This window comes from Microcebus murinus, chromosome 32, assembly GCF_040939455.1.
Source record: "Microcebus murinus isolate Inina chromosome 32, M.murinus_Inina_mat1.0, whole genome shotgun sequence".
Classification (NCBI taxonomy): domain Eukaryota; kingdom Metazoa; phylum Chordata; class Mammalia; order Primates; family Cheirogaleidae; genus Microcebus; species Microcebus murinus.
In genome coordinates, this window is record NC_134135.1 from 5020372 (window position 1) to 5038645 (window position 18274).

General features: G+C 38.8%; 1 protein-coding gene and 1 long non-coding RNA gene across 7 annotated transcripts; one reads left to right on the top strand and one right to left on the bottom strand.

Annotated features, from left to right (window-relative positions):
• The first annotated feature begins 189 nt into the window (after positions 1-189).
• LOC142865740 (uncharacterized) lies at positions 190-4558 on the top strand. The gene is made up of 3 exons (XR_012915877.1): positions 190-275; positions 1173-1301; positions 4481-4558. It is a non-coding gene; the product is annotated as an uncharacterized LOC142865740 (long non-coding RNA).
• Positions 2227-18141, bottom strand: ZNF613 (zinc finger protein 613). Of its 6 annotated transcripts, none has more exons than XM_020283500.2 (6): positions 16437-16871; positions 15784-15823; positions 11170-11380; positions 7392-7518; positions 7017-7109; positions 2227-4533 (listed from the first exon to the last, which is right to left on the bottom strand). In XM_020283500.2, exons 4-6 carry the CDS (start codon positions 7423-7425, stop codon positions 3041-3043), a joined length of 1620 nt encoding a protein of 539 aa, XP_020139089.2. In that variant the 5' UTR covers positions 7426-7518; positions 11170-11380; positions 15784-15823; positions 16437-16871; the 3' UTR covers positions 2227-3040. The 6 variants fall into 6 exon arrangements, with proteins under 6 accessions (XP_020139089.2, XP_020139082.2, XP_020139087.2 ...); XM_020283493.2 differs by having other exon boundaries at positions 11180-11380; positions 16437-16869; XM_020283498.2 differs by lacking the exons at positions 15784-15823; positions 16437-16871 and adding an exon at positions 18014-18141 and having other exon boundaries at positions 11180-11380.
• Between the last annotated feature and the right edge of the window lie 133 nt (positions 18142-18274).

Genomic DNA, 18274 nt, shown 5'->3' on the forward strand with positions numbered 1-18274 from the left:
CCCCATTCACTTCAGGGCACCCCACTCACCGCGCCATATGCGGAAATGATTACAAGTATGAAAACTTTAGCAGGCTGCTAAAAAAAGGACGGCCCGCGCACTACCCCATACTGAGCCGTTGGGAAGGAGCACTATGGACGCAGTCATCTCAGGGGATGTGCAGATTCTGTTGAGCAGAAAATACAATTTCGTGGGAGTTTAGGGTGGAATTGTCTAGTACCCCAAAGGGCCTCCAGCTTAGGGGCGCCTCTGGAGGATCAACAGGCTTGCGGAAGGTGAGATGGCTGAAGGGGGTCGGGGAGGCAGTGGTCACAGTGGACCAAAGTTGTGTAGGTTTTGAGACTCCTTTAGGGGGTGGAGAAAAGAATAGGCAACGCTCCTCTAGCTAAGACTGTCTTGAGGCCAAATACTGGGACAGTCTCTGAAGACCAATGCCCATGCACAGCTGAATAGAGTATGTGGTTACCTATGACAAAGAGAAAGGGATGAGGCTTCAGATGTAATCAAATATTTCCCTAAAACACAGGAAGATGGAAATGGAGCATATGAGAGTATAAAATAACTAAACAATAAAGTTATCATTTGACAAAGAACACAATAAATGTTAGCAATAACTTTTATGAAGGTAGGGAGGTGAATGAAGCAGTAGTTGGTACCTTTTTTAAAAGGCAACCTGAAATTGTCTCTCCAATTAAAATTTTTTATTTATCTGGGATGCCAACTTCTGAAAGGTACTCGAGTTCAACACCTGGTCAGCAGAGCAGGCCCAGGCCACCCATTCAGAGACCCTGACTGATTAGTTCAGGGATTAAAGACATCATGACTGCTATTATAACATGTGCAGATTCACAAGGCAAGAAATGGAGAGAATTTAGAGTCTAGGTTGAAGCGTCCCTTTCTTATTCTTTACTGGAGAGCACCTGTACTGAATCCATCCTGTTAAAGCCTCGACACTTTGTATATTTTTATGTTTTGTCAGTGTACCTGTATGTACAACAGTGCCTGCCACAATGCAGATACAAAAAAAAAAAAAAAAATCCTTGTTAATTACCCAATAACCCACAATTTGGGGGAATTGTGAGGCAGCAACTTTATGGCAAATTTCTACCCTTTTTTTGCCATATAAGCAGGACTCACTGTTTCTAATTTTGATATATCTTTATTGGATGAAGGGAAAGAACTCTTGAGTATTGGAGAGAGGACAAGGGCCCCATCCTCAGGTGAGAAGGAAGATAAATCACATCTCAATTCATCATGTCACAGAGGAGCTGGGATCTTTGAAATGGTGGCAACTCTCAAAGGTGATAGGCCTATCGGCAAATTTAAGAGTTCTCCTCCAAGATATCCAAAGGGATCTCATCTTTTATCTTACATACTGTCCCCTATTTTTAAAGAGTGAAGTTATTTTCTTTCTTTAATTGGGCTTATTCTGTGGATCTTATTCCTTATCTAATCTGCCCCTTTTATAGTCTGACAGACACAAGTGTCTATTTAGGACTTTTTTAAATTTTCATTTTTTAAAAAATACTAATCCTTAGAATTTCTTTCCAGTAGCTCCTTTCCTTCAATGACAAAAACAATTTGATTGATTGTCCATTGGGCCAATCATGCACCTTCATTCACCTTCCAAATCTACATATAATTGATTTCTATGTTGGTATGTGCTGGGGAATACATAAGTATCTACCAACTATCAAGGAATTTAAACCTAGGTAGACATGAACATTTTTAAAAAGTATTCATATTGTTTGATGTAAGTAAAATTGTGTCCTTTCCCCTTCCCACTCCAAATAATAATGTCCCTTGAACAAGAAATTATCAGGACACTTCAATCCTTATGCTGTATGTCCCTTTCAACTAATGTGGTATATACATTTGCTGGAGGATAAAATTGCTATATGCATATAATCCAGCTTTAAAAAGTGCTGGCTCAAAATTTTGTTTATCACTGCCATTGCCTACAGTACCTATTACAGGGAATAAATGAAAAAGTTTCTAGTGTTGTGTATATCAATAATAAGACAAGTTAGAACGCAAACTACCTTCCAAGGTAAGAGCATAGCTGATTGGTTACTCATGAGTTTTGAACTTCATTCCCCTGGAGTCATATTTACAAAGTAAACACATCCAAACATGGTATGCTACATTATAGAGTTAAATATATTCAAAGTTTCCTTTTGAAGGACTTCAGAGTCTAAAGTAATAAATATAGTAATCAAAGAAATATAAGAGCTAATCATATAATAGTCTTGTTTGGGACTAGAAGACTCATGCCCAGAAAAGAGGGGAGGGGTGAATTGTATTATAAGTTTTACCAATGATGTGCAACACCTCCTTTTAAGGAGTTACTGACATACCAACTAGGAGTTTGATTCAAGTATATTGTCTTAAGATATACTTCTTGCATATTATCTGCTGTATATTGATGTTAGATTTATGACAGTAATCTTTAAAATATTCATTTTCACAGGGGTGGTTTCATGTGTTCTCACTTAATTTTGGAGATGTTCCAGTTAGTGTGTTCATAGTTTTATTTCTATGATTTCCTCTCACAATTGATGAGGCAGAATGTACCACTGCCAACTCTGCCACATTCATGGCCTTCAAGTCTTCCAACAGTTTCTCTCCTTCAGAACTCTCTGACACCTACTGAGGTTTTATGTCTGGGCAAGGACTTTTCCATGATCATTATATTTCTACCAACTATGAGCTCACTGATGACCTGTAATCTATGTTCACTGAAGACATAGTCCAGATTAACAGGGTCCTTCTTTCCATAACAGACTTTCTCAGCCTCTGCATTCTCACTATTTTGCTGTCGTTATATGCTTATTAGCCACATTATTATGAACTAGGTTTTACTCAAGGGTTTTCCGTTTTGAATGTATCAGTTTTTTCCTGTGTTTTTTGTGACATAGAATATGATGTAATTGATCACTAAAAGCACTACCACATTCACTGCATTCGTAATGTTTCTCTTCTGTGCAAATTCTGTTGTCTGCTGAGGATGAATATCTGGCAACTGGCTGTCCCACAGTGGCTACATTGCTATCTGCTTGGAACTTATCATGTTAACAGGGCTTTTATCTTGAATAAGATCACTTGTATGAGATGAGCTGTGACTCTTTGAGAAAGGATTTTCCAACTTGACTGAACCTACACGTTTCTCTCTTGCATGCAGCATCCCCTTATGATAAACAAGGCATGACAAGTGGGAGAAAGCTTTCCCACAATCAGAGCATCCATAGGGTCTCTCTCCTGTATGAGTTCTCCGATGTCTATTGAGGCATGACTTATCTCTGAAAGCTTTCCCACAGTCACTGCATGTATAGGGTTTCTCTCCTGTGTGAATTCTCTGATGGTTAATGAGACCCGACTTATGTGAACAGGATTTTCCACACTCAGTACATACAAAGGGAGTCTTTCCTGTGTGAAATCTCTGATGGGATATTAAGCACGACTTCTGGCTGAAGGCTTTTCCACAATCATTGCATACATAGGGTTTCTCTCCAGTATGAATACGTTGATGTATAAGGAGATTGCCTTTTTGGATGAAGCCTTTTCCACATTCATTGCATATATAAGGCTTCTCTCCAGTATGAGTTCGCTGATGTACAATGAGATTGCCCTTCTGAATGAAGCCTTTCCCACAATCACTGCATATATATGATTTCTCCCCTGTGTGAGTTTTCTGATGTGCATTGAGTTGTGATTTCCAACGGAATGCTTTGTCACATTCAGTGCATTCATAGGGCTTCTCTCCTGTATGAGTTCTCTGATGTTCAACAAGCCTGGACTTTCTGGAGAATGCTTTCTCACACAGACTGCATTCATGAGGTTTCTCCCCTGTATGAACTCTCTGATGATTAATGAGCCGAGACTTCTTGATGAAGCCTTTTCCACAATCACTGCATAAATATGGTTTCTCTCCAGTGTGAATTTTCTGATGTGCAATGAACTGTGATTTCCAGCGGAATGCTTTGTCACATTCAGTGCATTCATACCGTTTTTCTCGTACATGAATTTTCTGGTGTTCAGTTAGCCTGGACTTTCTAGAGAAAGCTTTCCCACATATACTGCATCCATGAGGTTTCTCTCCTGTATGAACTCTCTGGTGATCAATGAGGCGAGACTTCTTGAGGAAGGCTTTCCCACATTCATTGCATATATGGGGTTTATGTATCTTTTCAGTTCTCTGATGCTTTATGAGTTGTGAATTTATATTTGTAGAATTTCCACATTCAGGGAATTTCATTTCATTATGAAATTGTTCATGTTTATCATAGAGGAAAGATTGCCCATCTCCATTAACCTCAACAGAATTCTTGATCTGATAGCTTTTGTTCAGGTTGATTAAACTTAAATTTGACTTTAATATTTTCTCATGTAAGTCAAATATATCATGATTTTGCTTTAAAGGAAAATTATTTTTTCTCTGTTGAATGATGTTTCCAAATTCATTATGTTCCCCTCTCTTCAGACATCTTCTGTTTTGTGAGTGCACCTGTAGATGATTATCAACTTTCTTGATTTCTATGAAAGAAGAGAACAATAAATCTTTCCATCAGATGGAACAAAATAAAACTATTTCACAAACAGCTTTTTGTAGGCTGGCTCTTTATTGACTACACTATTATCTCAGTTTAAAACTCCATGCACTCTGCTTGTTGCAGGCCTTCCAGAAAAAAAAAAGAAAAAAAGAAAAATAATTAAAAAAAAACAATAAAAAAAAAAAACACTCCACGTAGATATGTTCAGTGTAACTTGAATGAGGGTAAAACACAATAATTTAACAAAACAAAAGGTAAAACAAGCCACTGTATAAACAATATTAGCTCATTCAAAAGAAATCAACACACGTTTGGCTGCTTTCTAAATGTGATCTTATAAAGCATGCTGGGACAATAAAATTAAGTCACTGTTAGCATTGGACCACAGAAGTTGGAGGGCTATTTGCTTTAAAATGATAAGGGACACATTCATACAAATAAGGATCCACACATCCTTATTAAATTATGACTATGGATCAAGCACTATGTTGATGATGGTGATATAATTAGAAATATATTCCTTGAAATCAAGGTGTTGGCAAAAATTAAAAAAGAGAAATATATTCTTTATTTTCTCTGAGCAGACATTCCAGATAGGGTAAAACTGAATAAAGAAACAATGAAATAAGGAAGGTACATAAAAATTATGAAAAGTGGTTTGAGGGAGCAACAGAGAGGGAGATGGAAGAAATCAGGATATAATTTAGAGAAAGAAAAAATAAGGCTCAGTAGTCATGATTTCAATATGAAGACATTAATAAAAGTGAGGAATTAAGGATTATTCCTAATTATTTGGATTGTGCCACTAGATAGTGGGATAATGCCTTTTAATGAGATGGAGACTAAACCTGAGGTTCCAAATGTGGGGGAAACCAAGTGTGCATTTTAAAGCATATCAATCTTGAGATGGGTTTTAGATACTCAAGTACAAACATTAAAATTCCAGTTTCAGATATATAAATCTTCAGAAAGGTCTTGACTAGAGATAGCAAAGTGGAAATCATCAGTAGGTAAATATTTAAGGACAGAGGACTGGATGAGATGTTTGGAAAAAGTGTGTAGATTGAAACAAGATGAAGGCATAGGACCAACTTTATGATTATTATAATATTTCAAATTTGGGTTTGGAAAAGCCCATTCAGGGGTACCAAACACTATACAGATTAGGGAAATAAGCAGACATAGGTATTAGAAACTATTATCCCAAAGAAGTGAGTCAGAATGTTGTAAACACAACATTTGATTTCAAGATAACTGATAGATTTTTGTATGGTCATTTTATTCCTGTAACTTGCTATTTGTTTTCCATATGTAGACCATCAAACCAAATTTCCCAAAGTATCAATCTCACATTTAAAGGAAAACTTTTGTAGTCAACTCTCTAACAGTTTAGATTATTGTAACACATTCTTTATTAATGCAGAAAGAGGAAAAATAGTGATCCCTATGAACTTTGGACCACATAGTCTTCAGAAGTAGATGTGCTGCTGCACTGGCTAGGGAACTCACCTTTTTCAGTCACATTCTGTGCCTGTACACATGTGATATTCGAATAATTGTTCCTATTTCAATGTTGCTGCTGTAATGATCCCTAAACTTGCCACTATATTTTAAAATTCTACATAAATGTCTTATTTGCCATTATTTAAAGGGTCCTAAAGGATCCTGATCTCAGACCAAGACTGTCAGCAGTTTTGCCTTCCATTTGCTAAGAACTACTGGATGTACTTTATTGTTGCTACACTCCTGTCAGCCTGTTAAAAGTATGATTACATTCAAGGGTGATACAAAACAAATTTATAACCCCCCCACATTCTACCTCAATTGCACATAAGAGTCCACAACAGTCAACTCAGAAATAAAAATTTACCATGATTACCCTATTTACCCAAGTTCACACTCAACTAGTTCCCCTTCAAATATTTCTAACCTTCATGTGTCTGAGTTCAGGCCAATCTTTTGAGAGGTCCCCACAAGGACTTGCACATTTCTGATTCCATACCTTTATTCTTTTTTCATAATAGCTTAGATATCACTGATATCTGACATAAAGATTATATATATTTGAGGTGTACAACACAATCCAAAGGGGCAGGAAGGTGCAGTAGTCAGAAGACAGTGCTGAGATCAAAGATCTCTCTTTGGAGAAAGACATGGGAGGTAGAATTTCATAGCAAGAGAGGTAGAAAGAACAGGCAGGGATGTTCTGATAGGAGGAGAATCCTAAAGAAGAAGAAACTTTGAGGAAAAAAAATCAGGATCTAGCAGAAATAAATAGTGATCAAATCCAAGAGGAGAAAAAGAGGTAGACATTCCTCTAAACACCTAAAAGAGTTCTTGTGTGCGAAGAGGAATGCGTGGAGGCTCTATCCACACACCCTCAGACCCCCTCATGGTTGAGATGCTTCTAAACATCTAGCATGCCACTTGCTCTGCCACCCTCCTTGCTGGCTCTCACCCACTCACCTGGATAGATTCGACTGTGGATCTCATCTTGTACTGACCATAGTTCTCCCTGTTCCAACTTGGAGAACATACCTGGCTTGTTGGCTTGATACCCTGTTCATGGGAAATGACAGAAGACTTAGGCTCACTGAATTAAGCTGTTGTCTGTCAACAAGGGAGGATGTTCTATTTTAGAAACTACATAATTAACATGTCTACAAAGCAAAGGCTTTTCTCCCAAAAGGGGACACATTATATTCTCTTATCTGGGGCCAGAGAAAGGACTGAAAAATCTACGACTGCAGAGATCCATAGGCCCTCCGGAGCTTTCAGAAGCTGAGGAAGGAAAGGACAATGACTGGGCACCTTCTGAGCAACATGGGGCACTGTCCTTACCCACTGACACCAGGTTGCTGTAGTTCTCCAACATCACGTCCCGGTACAGGTCTTTTTGAGCAGCGTCCAGGAGCTGCCACTCCTCCCAGGTGAACTCCACAGCCACATCCTCCAGCGTCAGCAATTCCTATAAAAACAGAGTCCTGCTTAATATGAAGTGTTTCTCTTTTATTAACATAGAATATGAAGGACATTGTTCTTATCATTTTTACCATATAGGTTGCATCTATATTCCAGGTGCTGTGACTTGTTTTAAAACATGTTTTGTAATAAAAGCAAAACTGATCTCCAAAATCTATCTATATTCGAAATCTATCTCTAGCAAAATATTCTGTAATAGTACAGTTATTCATCAATTAATAAATCAGAAGTTTCTGTGAGAACCAATCATTTGATGCTCTTGCTAATCCTCTTTTTCTTTGAGTACATATTTGCCAAGCACTAAATATATTTGTAACAATATCAGTATGAATAAAGCACATTCCTACATTCAACATTAACCTTCATACTCAATATCAGAATCAAAGATGAAGAAACTTCAGACACTATAATAGCAAGATACTGCATATTAAATAAGTATATTTTATGTGTTAGGAAGACTAAAAGAATCTTTCTAAAATATGTCCAAGGAAGAAGAGAATATTAAGTATTATTAGGAAGACTAAGAAAATATATAGTATTACTTAAAAACCATTAACACACATATTTTTAAAATTATTTATGTTTACATTACCAAACGTGTTAGCAGCATACATTGAAGAGATAATTAGTGAATTGGTAAGCAGATCTGAAGAAACTACCCAAAAGGCAGCACAAGGACAAAATGATACAATATATAAAAGATAGATTAATAAATATGGAGGATAGTTGAAGTCTAGCATTTACCAATCTAGTGTATAAAAGAGGAGATACAATGGAAAGGTACTATCCAAGGATCTAAGGGTTAAGATAGATACTTCTGTAAATACATATATACATACACATACACAGTCATGTACCACTTAACGACAGGGATACATTCTGAAAAATGTCATTAGTCAATTATATCATTGTGTGAACATCACAGAGAGTACTTGCACAAACCTAGATAGCATAGCCTACTACACACCTAGGCTATATGATATTGTCTGTTGCTTTGAGGCTACAAACCTGTACAGCAGTTACTGTAGGCAATTGTATTGCCTACATTAAATACTGTAGGCAATTGTAACACAATGGTAAGTATTTGTATATCTAAACATATCTAAATATAGAAAAGGAACAGTAAAATTATGGTGTAAAAGATAAAATGGTAGGCCGGGCGCTGTGGCTCACGCCTGTAATCCTAGCTCTTGGGAGGCCGAGGCGGGCGGATTGCTCAAGGTCAGGAGTTCAAAACCAGCCTGAGCAAGAGCGAGACCCCGTCTCTACTATAAATAGAAAGAAATTAATTGGCCAACTGATATATATATAAAAAATTAGCCGGGCATGGTGGCGCATGCCTGTAGTCCCAGCTACCCGGGAGGCTGAGGCAGAAGGATCACTCGAGCCCAGGAGTTTGAGGTTGCTGTGAGCTAGGCTGACGCCACGGCACTCACTCTAGCCTGGGCAACAAAGTGAGACTCTGTCTCAAAAAAAAAAAAAAAAAAAAAAAAAAGATAAAATGGTACACCTGTCTAGTGCACTTAACATGAAGGGAGCTTACGGGACTGGAAATTGCTCTGGGTGAGTTGGTGACTGTGAAGGCCTAGTACATTACTGTACACTACTGTAAACTTTATAAACACTGTACACTTAGTTTATACTAAATGTACTTTTAAGAGAAGTAATTGTGCTACAATGTTGCAATGTCTCTAGGAAACAGGAAATTTTCAGCTCTATTATCTCATGGGACTACTGTCATATATGAAGTCCATTATTGACCAAAACAAAATCATATGTCACATGACTATATATATTAATAGATAAAATGTAAATGTACACAAAGGTAATAGTGACAGGAAGTATACACTACTACTCATTTGTTAAAGCTTCACTAGAGGTTAAGGAAAGAAACTCTTTTTTACTATGTATACTCTGTAATCACTGGAGTTTTTCTTTTTACCTATAAAATGTACCATCTACATTTGTACAACTGAATATTTAAAAAGGTAATAAAGGAGGAAGCAGTAGGTAAGAAATGACTTTGAACATGGAAAAAAAAAGTGTGTACTATCTTAGATAGGGAGAAGTTCTAAAGAAAACCCTCTGGATCACAACAACCCATGCCCCTACCCAACAATAGTACTTTCAAGTCCCTACTGCCCAATCTGTACTCAAACACCAGATCAGCTACCTGTTCACACAGGACCTTAGAAAGTCATGCAATCTTTCCATTTTCCTTGGCCATTTAGGTCTTATGCCCAGATTGACACTAACAGCCATAACACTGGGTTCTTGGGTCACCTTGCTATGGCTCCATGAAGAACTATGTCCACTGAGTTCCCTTGGTGTCTTCTCAAGGGGTCTCTGAGGACACTTGCTTTGGCATTTATGAGAAGGCTACAGTTAAAGACACCATCTGTCATATTACCTCTAGGAAGAACCATTCAAAAAATGTCCTGACACCTAAATGCCATGTAATAGTGACCTCTCCCAGGAACTATCTGCTTTCTCCTCAGTTAGTGCATATCCTGTGACTATCAGACTATTGTGATTCTCTGAATACAATGACTGTCAGAGACATCATAGACAGAAGCTGACAGCTAATATAACCCACAGGATGTTCCTGTCACACATATGTTTCAACATCAGGCACTGTGAATTCTATTGTGCTGTTTTTACTCACGACACTTCTGGCATCAAATGAGTGGGATTTCCCTCCCATCAACCACTTCAATTCTCCACCACCAAAAAGGTGTCCAACAATTTGATTCAATTCCAGCACCAACTCTGGAGTTGGTGAAGACCCCACAGGTTAAGGGCTCAGTCTCACAAGACCAATCCCACTTCAGACACCAGTCACAAGTGTGGGGTCCCCAGGTTATTCACTCTTCTGTTGACTTCATTACAAATTTAGGGCTTCCCACAACCCACCCTCAGGTTCAATAATTCATCAAAACAGCTCACAGAACTCAGGAAAGCACTTTACTTACTATTACTGGATTTTTATAAAGGAAACAACTCAGGAACAGCCAAATGAAAGAGATGCATGGGGCAAGGTGTGGTTGGGTGCGGGGATGGTGTGGATATCCATGCTCTCTCTGCACACACCACCCTCCCAGGACCTCGATGTGTTCGCCAACCCAGAAGTTCTCCAAACCCCATTGTTTACAGGTTTTTATGTAGGCTTTGTTACATAGGCTTGATTGATGAAATCATTGACCATTGGTGACTGACTGAACTCAATCTCCAGCTCCTCTCTCCTCCCTGGAAGACGTTGCAGGTAAGGATGAAAGTCCCAAGCTTCTCATCAAAGCTTGGATTTTCTGGCAACCAGCCTTCATCCTTAAGTTATATAGGGGTCCACCAAGAGTCACCTCATTAGAACAAAAGAAGCTCCTATCACCCTTATCACTCAGGAAATTCCAAGAGTTTTAGGAGCTCTGTGCCAGGAACCAGGGACAACCAAGTATTTCTATGATGCTGTATCTATGAACAATATATTGCTGATCCTACCTTGTCTAGATGTTGAAGTTAGGGCCTACGTTTATTTCTGTACAAATCCTGCTTTACCAGTGTATACTTTTCCATTTAATTCAACTGATTTTTAAAGTCTTCCAGAAATCAGTCCCTTAATGAAAAAAAGAATAGAACAAACCAAAAGTCACCTGGGCCTTGATCATTTTCTTCTGTTATTGGGAAGTGGCCAGTAACTAGGATGCTGCGTCTGTAGTCTCTTCCTGAACTGTCCTAAATTTCTGGTAGGAAATCTTAGTCTTTGGTAATGGTGTCCCCACAAATGATGACATCCAGGTCCTGGAACCTCTTCCTCACTTCACTTGATGTGTCCTGGTGCCGGGACCTGTGGGCTGAAGAGTAAATTCACTTTGAGTGTACATTCCCTCTGAGCCCAGGTGCTGTCACTGCTGCTCAGCTTTATTTGGGGCCCCAGAAGATTTTATGCCCTGGGGTGATAACACATAAGATTCTAGATGTACAGACAGATAATGTCTTTCTTTTGTGAAGAAGTGGGGTGACTATGAAGGAGGAGATGGGGAAGGAGAACCAGAACAATATGATGCCATAATACCAAGGGATTCTTAGAGAGGCCAATTTTTAGAAAGAGGACATACAGAAGGTGAGGACCTGGACATTTGTTTGTTTAAAACCATGTGGGTCTGTGTACCTGTTCAAAAGTTGTACACATATGTGCAGGCACACCTCACTGTGAAGGCAAATGTGCTAAGCAAAGCATAGGCACTGTCTTACCTAAATTTATCATTACCACCTGCTTCATTACATGCTTATAAGGTATAAATCTTTATTTCCAAATCTAACATAAACCTAAGGCTTAGAGATTAACTCTACTGTCCAAAAATACATACTATACAAAAGCTGGGAAGAGAGTTTCTTGGGGAAATTATGCCATTCAAAAGGGCTCATGTAGATTGGGGAATTTACAAAGCCACATGCACTCATAGCACAGGATACCTACTGAGAAAAGACCTGAGACAACCCTAAGCTTTCCCTCTGGCTTAAATCTAGGCTCAGTACAAGCAGGAAGTGAAGACTAAGGCAGAGTTGTAGACAGCCTGGCTATCGATGGTTAGAGTACTTAGCACACAATGCACAACCACAGAAACATTATGCTAAGTGAAAAATACCAGTTACAACATGTCACATATTATATGATTCCATTATATGAAATATCCAGATTATAGACAGAAATATCCATAGAGACAGAAAGCACATTGGTGGCTGCCATGGTCTGGGGTAGGGGGAATATGGAATGTGGAGTGACTGCCAAATGGGTACAAGGTTTCCTTTTTGGGGTGGTGAAAATGTTCTATAACTAGATAGAAGTGGAGCTTGCACAACATAGTGAATGTACTAAGAGCCACTGAATTGTTGACTTTAAGATGGTTAATTTCATTATGTGTGTGAAAATTCATAATGTCTTATAAATTTCATCTCAATTAAAAAAATCAAATACATCCTATATACATTTATTAAAATAATATAAGTACTTTCTCTAAAGTCAAGAGCAAGGCAAGGATGAGCAGTATCATCACCATTATCTTAACTATTCTGAAAAAGCTACCCAATTAATTTGATAAAGAATCAAGTAAGAATAATCAATACAAGAGGAAACAAATTATGCTTCCCAATATGACTAAGGAAGAGTTAGAGTTTCACAGATTCAATTGAACATATATCAAAAGTTTAATTAAATTTTTAGTAAGATGGCTGATTACAGAACCTATATCTAAAAATTGACAGCATTCCAAAACATACATATTTCTTTATCAGTTTTAAATGACTAAACAATTTTGAGAATAGTTTAACATTTTGTATTGAATACTCTCAATAGAGATTTTACTAAGACCCAAAATCCACTTTAGAAATCTTTGCAAAGGAACTAGTGACACATACATGCAAAGTTGACGTAAAAATATTATTTAGGTCTATTAATAGAGGATTAATTGGATGAATAAAAGTACACACATCCATACTATGTAGCTATTAATATTAAAAATACTAACAATCTGAACTTAGTGAAAAAAAGATATAAGTTATACATAGCATAAGCACATAAGTTATACATAGCATAAGCAACAAAAGTTGCTCAACATCATAAGTCTTCAGAGAAATGCAAATCAAAACCATAGTGAGATACCACTTCATACCCATTAGAATGGCTATAACTAAAAAACCCCCAAAATAACGTGTTTGTAAATGGAAACCCTCAAATATTGCTAGTGGGAATGTTAGTTGGAAAATAGTCTGATAGTTCCTCAAACAGTAAAACATATTTACCATATGACTTAGCAACTCCATTCCTAGGTTTATATACAAGAGAAATAAAAACATGTCCATACAAAAGCTTGTACACAAACATTTATAGCAGCATTGTTTATAATAGCCCAAAGGGAGAAACAACAAAAATACCCATCAGTTGATGATGGGATAAACAAAATGTGCTATACTCATACCATGGACTATTATTCAGGTATAAAAAGAAATGAAGTACAAATACATGCTACAAAGTAGACAAACCTTAAAAACATTATGCTACATGAAAGAAGCCAGTCCTAGAAGATCACATATCATATGACAATATTTATACTAAATGTCTAGAATAGGCAAATCTATAGAGACAGAAAGTAGATTAATGGTTGTTCAGAGGTTGGGGGGCAGGGAGAGATCAGGCATGGTAGTGAAAGGGGTATGGGGTTTCTTTTTGAGGTGAGGAATTCACTTTGGTGATGGTTGCATATACACAAAGCCACTACATTTTAAATGGGTGAATTACATGGTATGTGAAGAATAAAGCTGTTATTAGAAAAAGCTATCAGTAGAACTCAATTATTACATACTTACTGAAATATTTACGGGCAAATGTATGAATGTCTGCAACTTACTTTGAAATGCACCCAAAAACCAAAACAATATTGTTAAGGGTGGATTAATGATAAGTAGAGAGGGTGGTACATATCTACATATAGGTGCATGTGTATACACACACACACACACACACACACACACAGAGATAGAGAGAAAGGAAATACAATAAAATTATGATAAAACCTAGGTGGCAGGCATACAGGTATTCAACTGTAAAATTCTTTTTTTTTTTTTGAGACAGTCTCACTCTGTTGCCCTGGCTAGATTGCCATGGCATCAGCCTAGCTCACAGCAACCTCAAACTCCTGGGCTCAAGTGATCCTTCTGCCTCAGCCTCCCGAGTAGCTGGGACTACAGGCATGCACCACTATGCCCAGCTAATTTTTTCTATATATTTTTAGTTGGCCAATTAATTTCTTTCTTTTTTTTTTTTTTTTAAAGCCAGTCAAATTTAGCAGTGGTGGGGGGTTTGAATATCAACTTTAGTGACACTAATGTTAATAAGTTCTGATAACCCACTACCATTGGACCAGCCTAATTAATTTCTTTCTATTTTTAATAGAGACGGGTCTCACTCTCGCTCTCACTCAGGCTGGTTTCGAACTCCTGACCTTGAACGATCTGTCTGCCTCGGCCTCCCAGAGTGCTAGGATTACAGGCGTGAGCCGCTGCGCCTGGGCCTGTAAAATTCTTTAATACACATGCACACACACACAGTACATACTGGGTGATACACAGGTGGGAGCTGGCAGTGCAAAGAGGAGACAGTGGTCTGCAGCAACAGCTTCTACTACCAGCCCTTGGGTCACTCACCCTTGTGCTCAAGTAATCATTGTCAATGGCAAAATGACTATTGAAGTTATAATTGTATTAAATTAATGCTAATAATTTGGATATTTTATTTTTGACCGCTTGGGTAACTTTAGCCTTTAACCAAGCATATGTGGGTTTTTGTTTGTTTTTCTTTTTCCTTTTTGGGTAAAGCTGTCAAATATTTGTATATAAAAAAATGTGTTATTACTGCAGCCTTGATATTCAGGGTGGATTGTAAAGTGTAAATTTTTATGAGATTTCAAAGATTAAGATTATTTAGATAACATTATTTACAGATTTAAAAGATGTGGTTATCACAGGTCTGCTGAGGGGGAAACTATTGAATAAAATAACTAACTTGGAATAAATATTTTGCATTAGTAAAAAAAAAAATTGTGACAAAATGTTGGAGGAAAATTTAATAAACATTCAGTAAAGTGACCAGAAACAATATACATATTTTTTAAAACTAACTGCTCTTCTATGTAACAGTAAATTAGAAGAGGAGGTCAAAATTAAAATACACCATTTACAATGAGGAAAAAGTTAAAAATCAAGGTGGAAAGAGGGTGAGGAAATAACACCCTTGGAATCAAAATCTGCTCTTAAAAGTGATAACTGAACTTTTTAATTACTGAAATTCTATCTAAATATATGCATATACTTAGTGATTCCAGTCATAATGGTGCAAGTTTGCCTCTTGATGGTATATTATTACAGAAATCTTTTAAAAACAATTGTTAAACAAAAATTATGTTTACTAGATGAACGTTTGATATAAAATTAAATATGGAAAATTATACCAATGTTTCATAGTTTATTTGAATTGTGAAAATCAAGCATAGAAAAATGAAAATTGAAATTGAAATGCACAAAAATGTTATAAAAACTCATCACTGGGAAAAGTCATCATTTTGGGGTAAGAGAAGTATTATTTTACTTATGACAGAATGAACCTGATAGGAAATATTTACTTATTCGTGTACATACATACATTCACACAGTACACTTGCAGGAAGAAGGACAAAATCCTTTTCTTTAATAGACACTTTACCTTTTTAGGTTTGATCAATCCTGATCTTCCCAAAGCTTTCCTATGTACGGGGACAAGAGAAAGAAGAAATGTGAGAAGCCAAAGGAGATTTATAAACTAGTACTTGCAAAGAAATGTAAAGAGCTGAAGGGATATGTAACGTGGAACCTGAACACACACACCAACAGGGTCCCTGGACAGCCAAAGCTTCAGCCTTCACAAGTCTCCCAGTGACTGACACATCTAGCCCTCCCTAAACACTGGTCACACTCCCTTGGTCGCAATCCCGAAACCTGGACCACACACCGGGTTCACCGACCTTGATGAGCCTGGGCTTCTCTCTCACCGAGCCACAAACTGTAATAAGTCCGGAACCCGAATCTGACACCGCTTTCACTGACAAAACCACTGCCCTCGCCAGTCCTCAATCACTGCGCCTTACGGACAAGAGTGGCCCTGACCACGGACCTTCCGTCGCCGATCGCGACAGAACCTTTAAATCACTGAGCCCCGGAGTCCCTCGGGACTGACTCCCAACCGCCCTAGCCGCAGACAGCTCGGTCACAAACTCCCGCTTGCTTCCGCTCCCCCGACGAGCCCCACAGCTCCACTACACGGACACCCAGACACCCTCGTCCCCTTATCCTGTTCCACAGAGAGAACCACACACTAACCCGATTTATTTGTGAAGCTACCGGGACCTCCTAGTCGGCTACACTTCCGAGAGTTCTTCCACTTCTGGGCCCTAGCCCAGCCTCCCAGCCGGCCTACGGCGCCCGACGAGGGTCTAAAGCGTTTGTACGGAGCACAAGACGACTGGATTTCCGGCCTGTCTTCGCCCAGCTAATATGTCCGCGCCCAACTCGTAACAGACCTCGGGGCGGCCATCTTTAAATACTGGACGTACAGAAGACGAAGTAGCCGTTATTGGCCAAGTAGCCAGGGAGAGTTCGAAAAGGTGAAGAAGCACGGAAACCACCCCAGTTCCTGGCACCTTAGGCCCCGGGCCGCAGGTTCCTTGATACTTACGGGGATACAGGCTTCCCTTCCGGGGGCAGGGCGGCGGTGGAGCCAATGTTAAGGGCGGGGCTTTCTGAGAACCAAAGCCAGAAATTCTGGAAGGAATAATTGAGATAACTCCAGGAACGATAATACGCCCGATTTCCATTCCTACATAGTTATTCAAGAGTAATGAAATAACGTGTTCTCACAAAGACTCTCAAAACTGTTCATAGCACCTTCAGTCCTAATAGAATAGCCCCAAACAGGAAAGTCCAAGTGCCCAGCAGGGCAACTGCCTGCTAGGTGGAGACGGCGCAGAGCTGATTTATTTCGCTCACAAGACCCACTGTCCTTTCACATTTTATTTTTCCCTTCTCCAGCTGATGGATATTTCAGTTGTTTCCATCTGATGCTATTATAAATAATGCTGCTATAAACATTAATGTGAAAATTTTTTGTGTGGACACATGTTTTCATTTCCTGGGTTATACGATCAGTATGTTTAACTGTTTGAGAAACTGCCAGATTATTTTTAAAAGTGGCTGCACCATTTTACATTCCCACCAGCAGTGTATGAGGGTTTCAATTCTTCCTGACCACTTGTTATTCCCTATCAGTAGAATAACAGAGTATGTACTCTTTTTCTGTCTGGCTTCTTTTCCTCAAAATAAGGTTGTTGAGATTTATCTATGTTGTTGCATGCATCTGTAGTTTATTGCTGAGTAGTAATGCATGGTATGATCACACTACAGTTTGCTTATCCATTGTCTCTTATTAACAGACTGCCTTATCTTAAAACATTCCAAGCTTTTAGAAAAAGCTTCGAGTCTTTAACCAGTTACAAGTCAAAGAATCTTTAAACCCACCTAAAACCTGTAAGCCCCACTTCAAGATGGCCCACCTTTTCAGGTCAAACCAATGTACTGATTTATGACTTTACCTGTAACCCCCTGCCTCCCTGAAATGTATAAAACCAAACTGTAACCCAACCACCCTGAGTCTACTTGCTCAGGGCTTCTTGGCTGTGGCTACCGGTCATGGTCCTTGAATTTGGCTCAGAATAAACCTCTTTAAAATTATTTTACAGAATTTGGCTTCTTTTCCGTTGACACACCCAACCCCCACCACTAATCCTGGCTGGGAGACATCTTTTCCTTCAACTGGTTGGGCTGACTCTGCCCACAGTTATCTCCAAACCCTATATTATTCTCCAGAAGCATTCCCGTAGCCCGTTTCACGTGCTCCTTACCCTTAAAGGAGAGCGCTTTTTTCTGTACGGATATGTACACCTTCATCAAGATGGCCGCGCCCGCTGTAAGGTGCAGCTTCGTACCTACCAGAGGCAAAGCAGCGGCGGCCATGTTGGGTTTGGTGCCGCTTGTGAAGGGGATTGGACCCGCGAGGGGGCAGGCGCATGCGCATGCGCATCGCCCTTTGCGGTGCTTGCGATTTGCTCACGGGGACCAATGGTTATCTTGGGTGGGGAAAGCGGTTGTACGGACAACTTTCC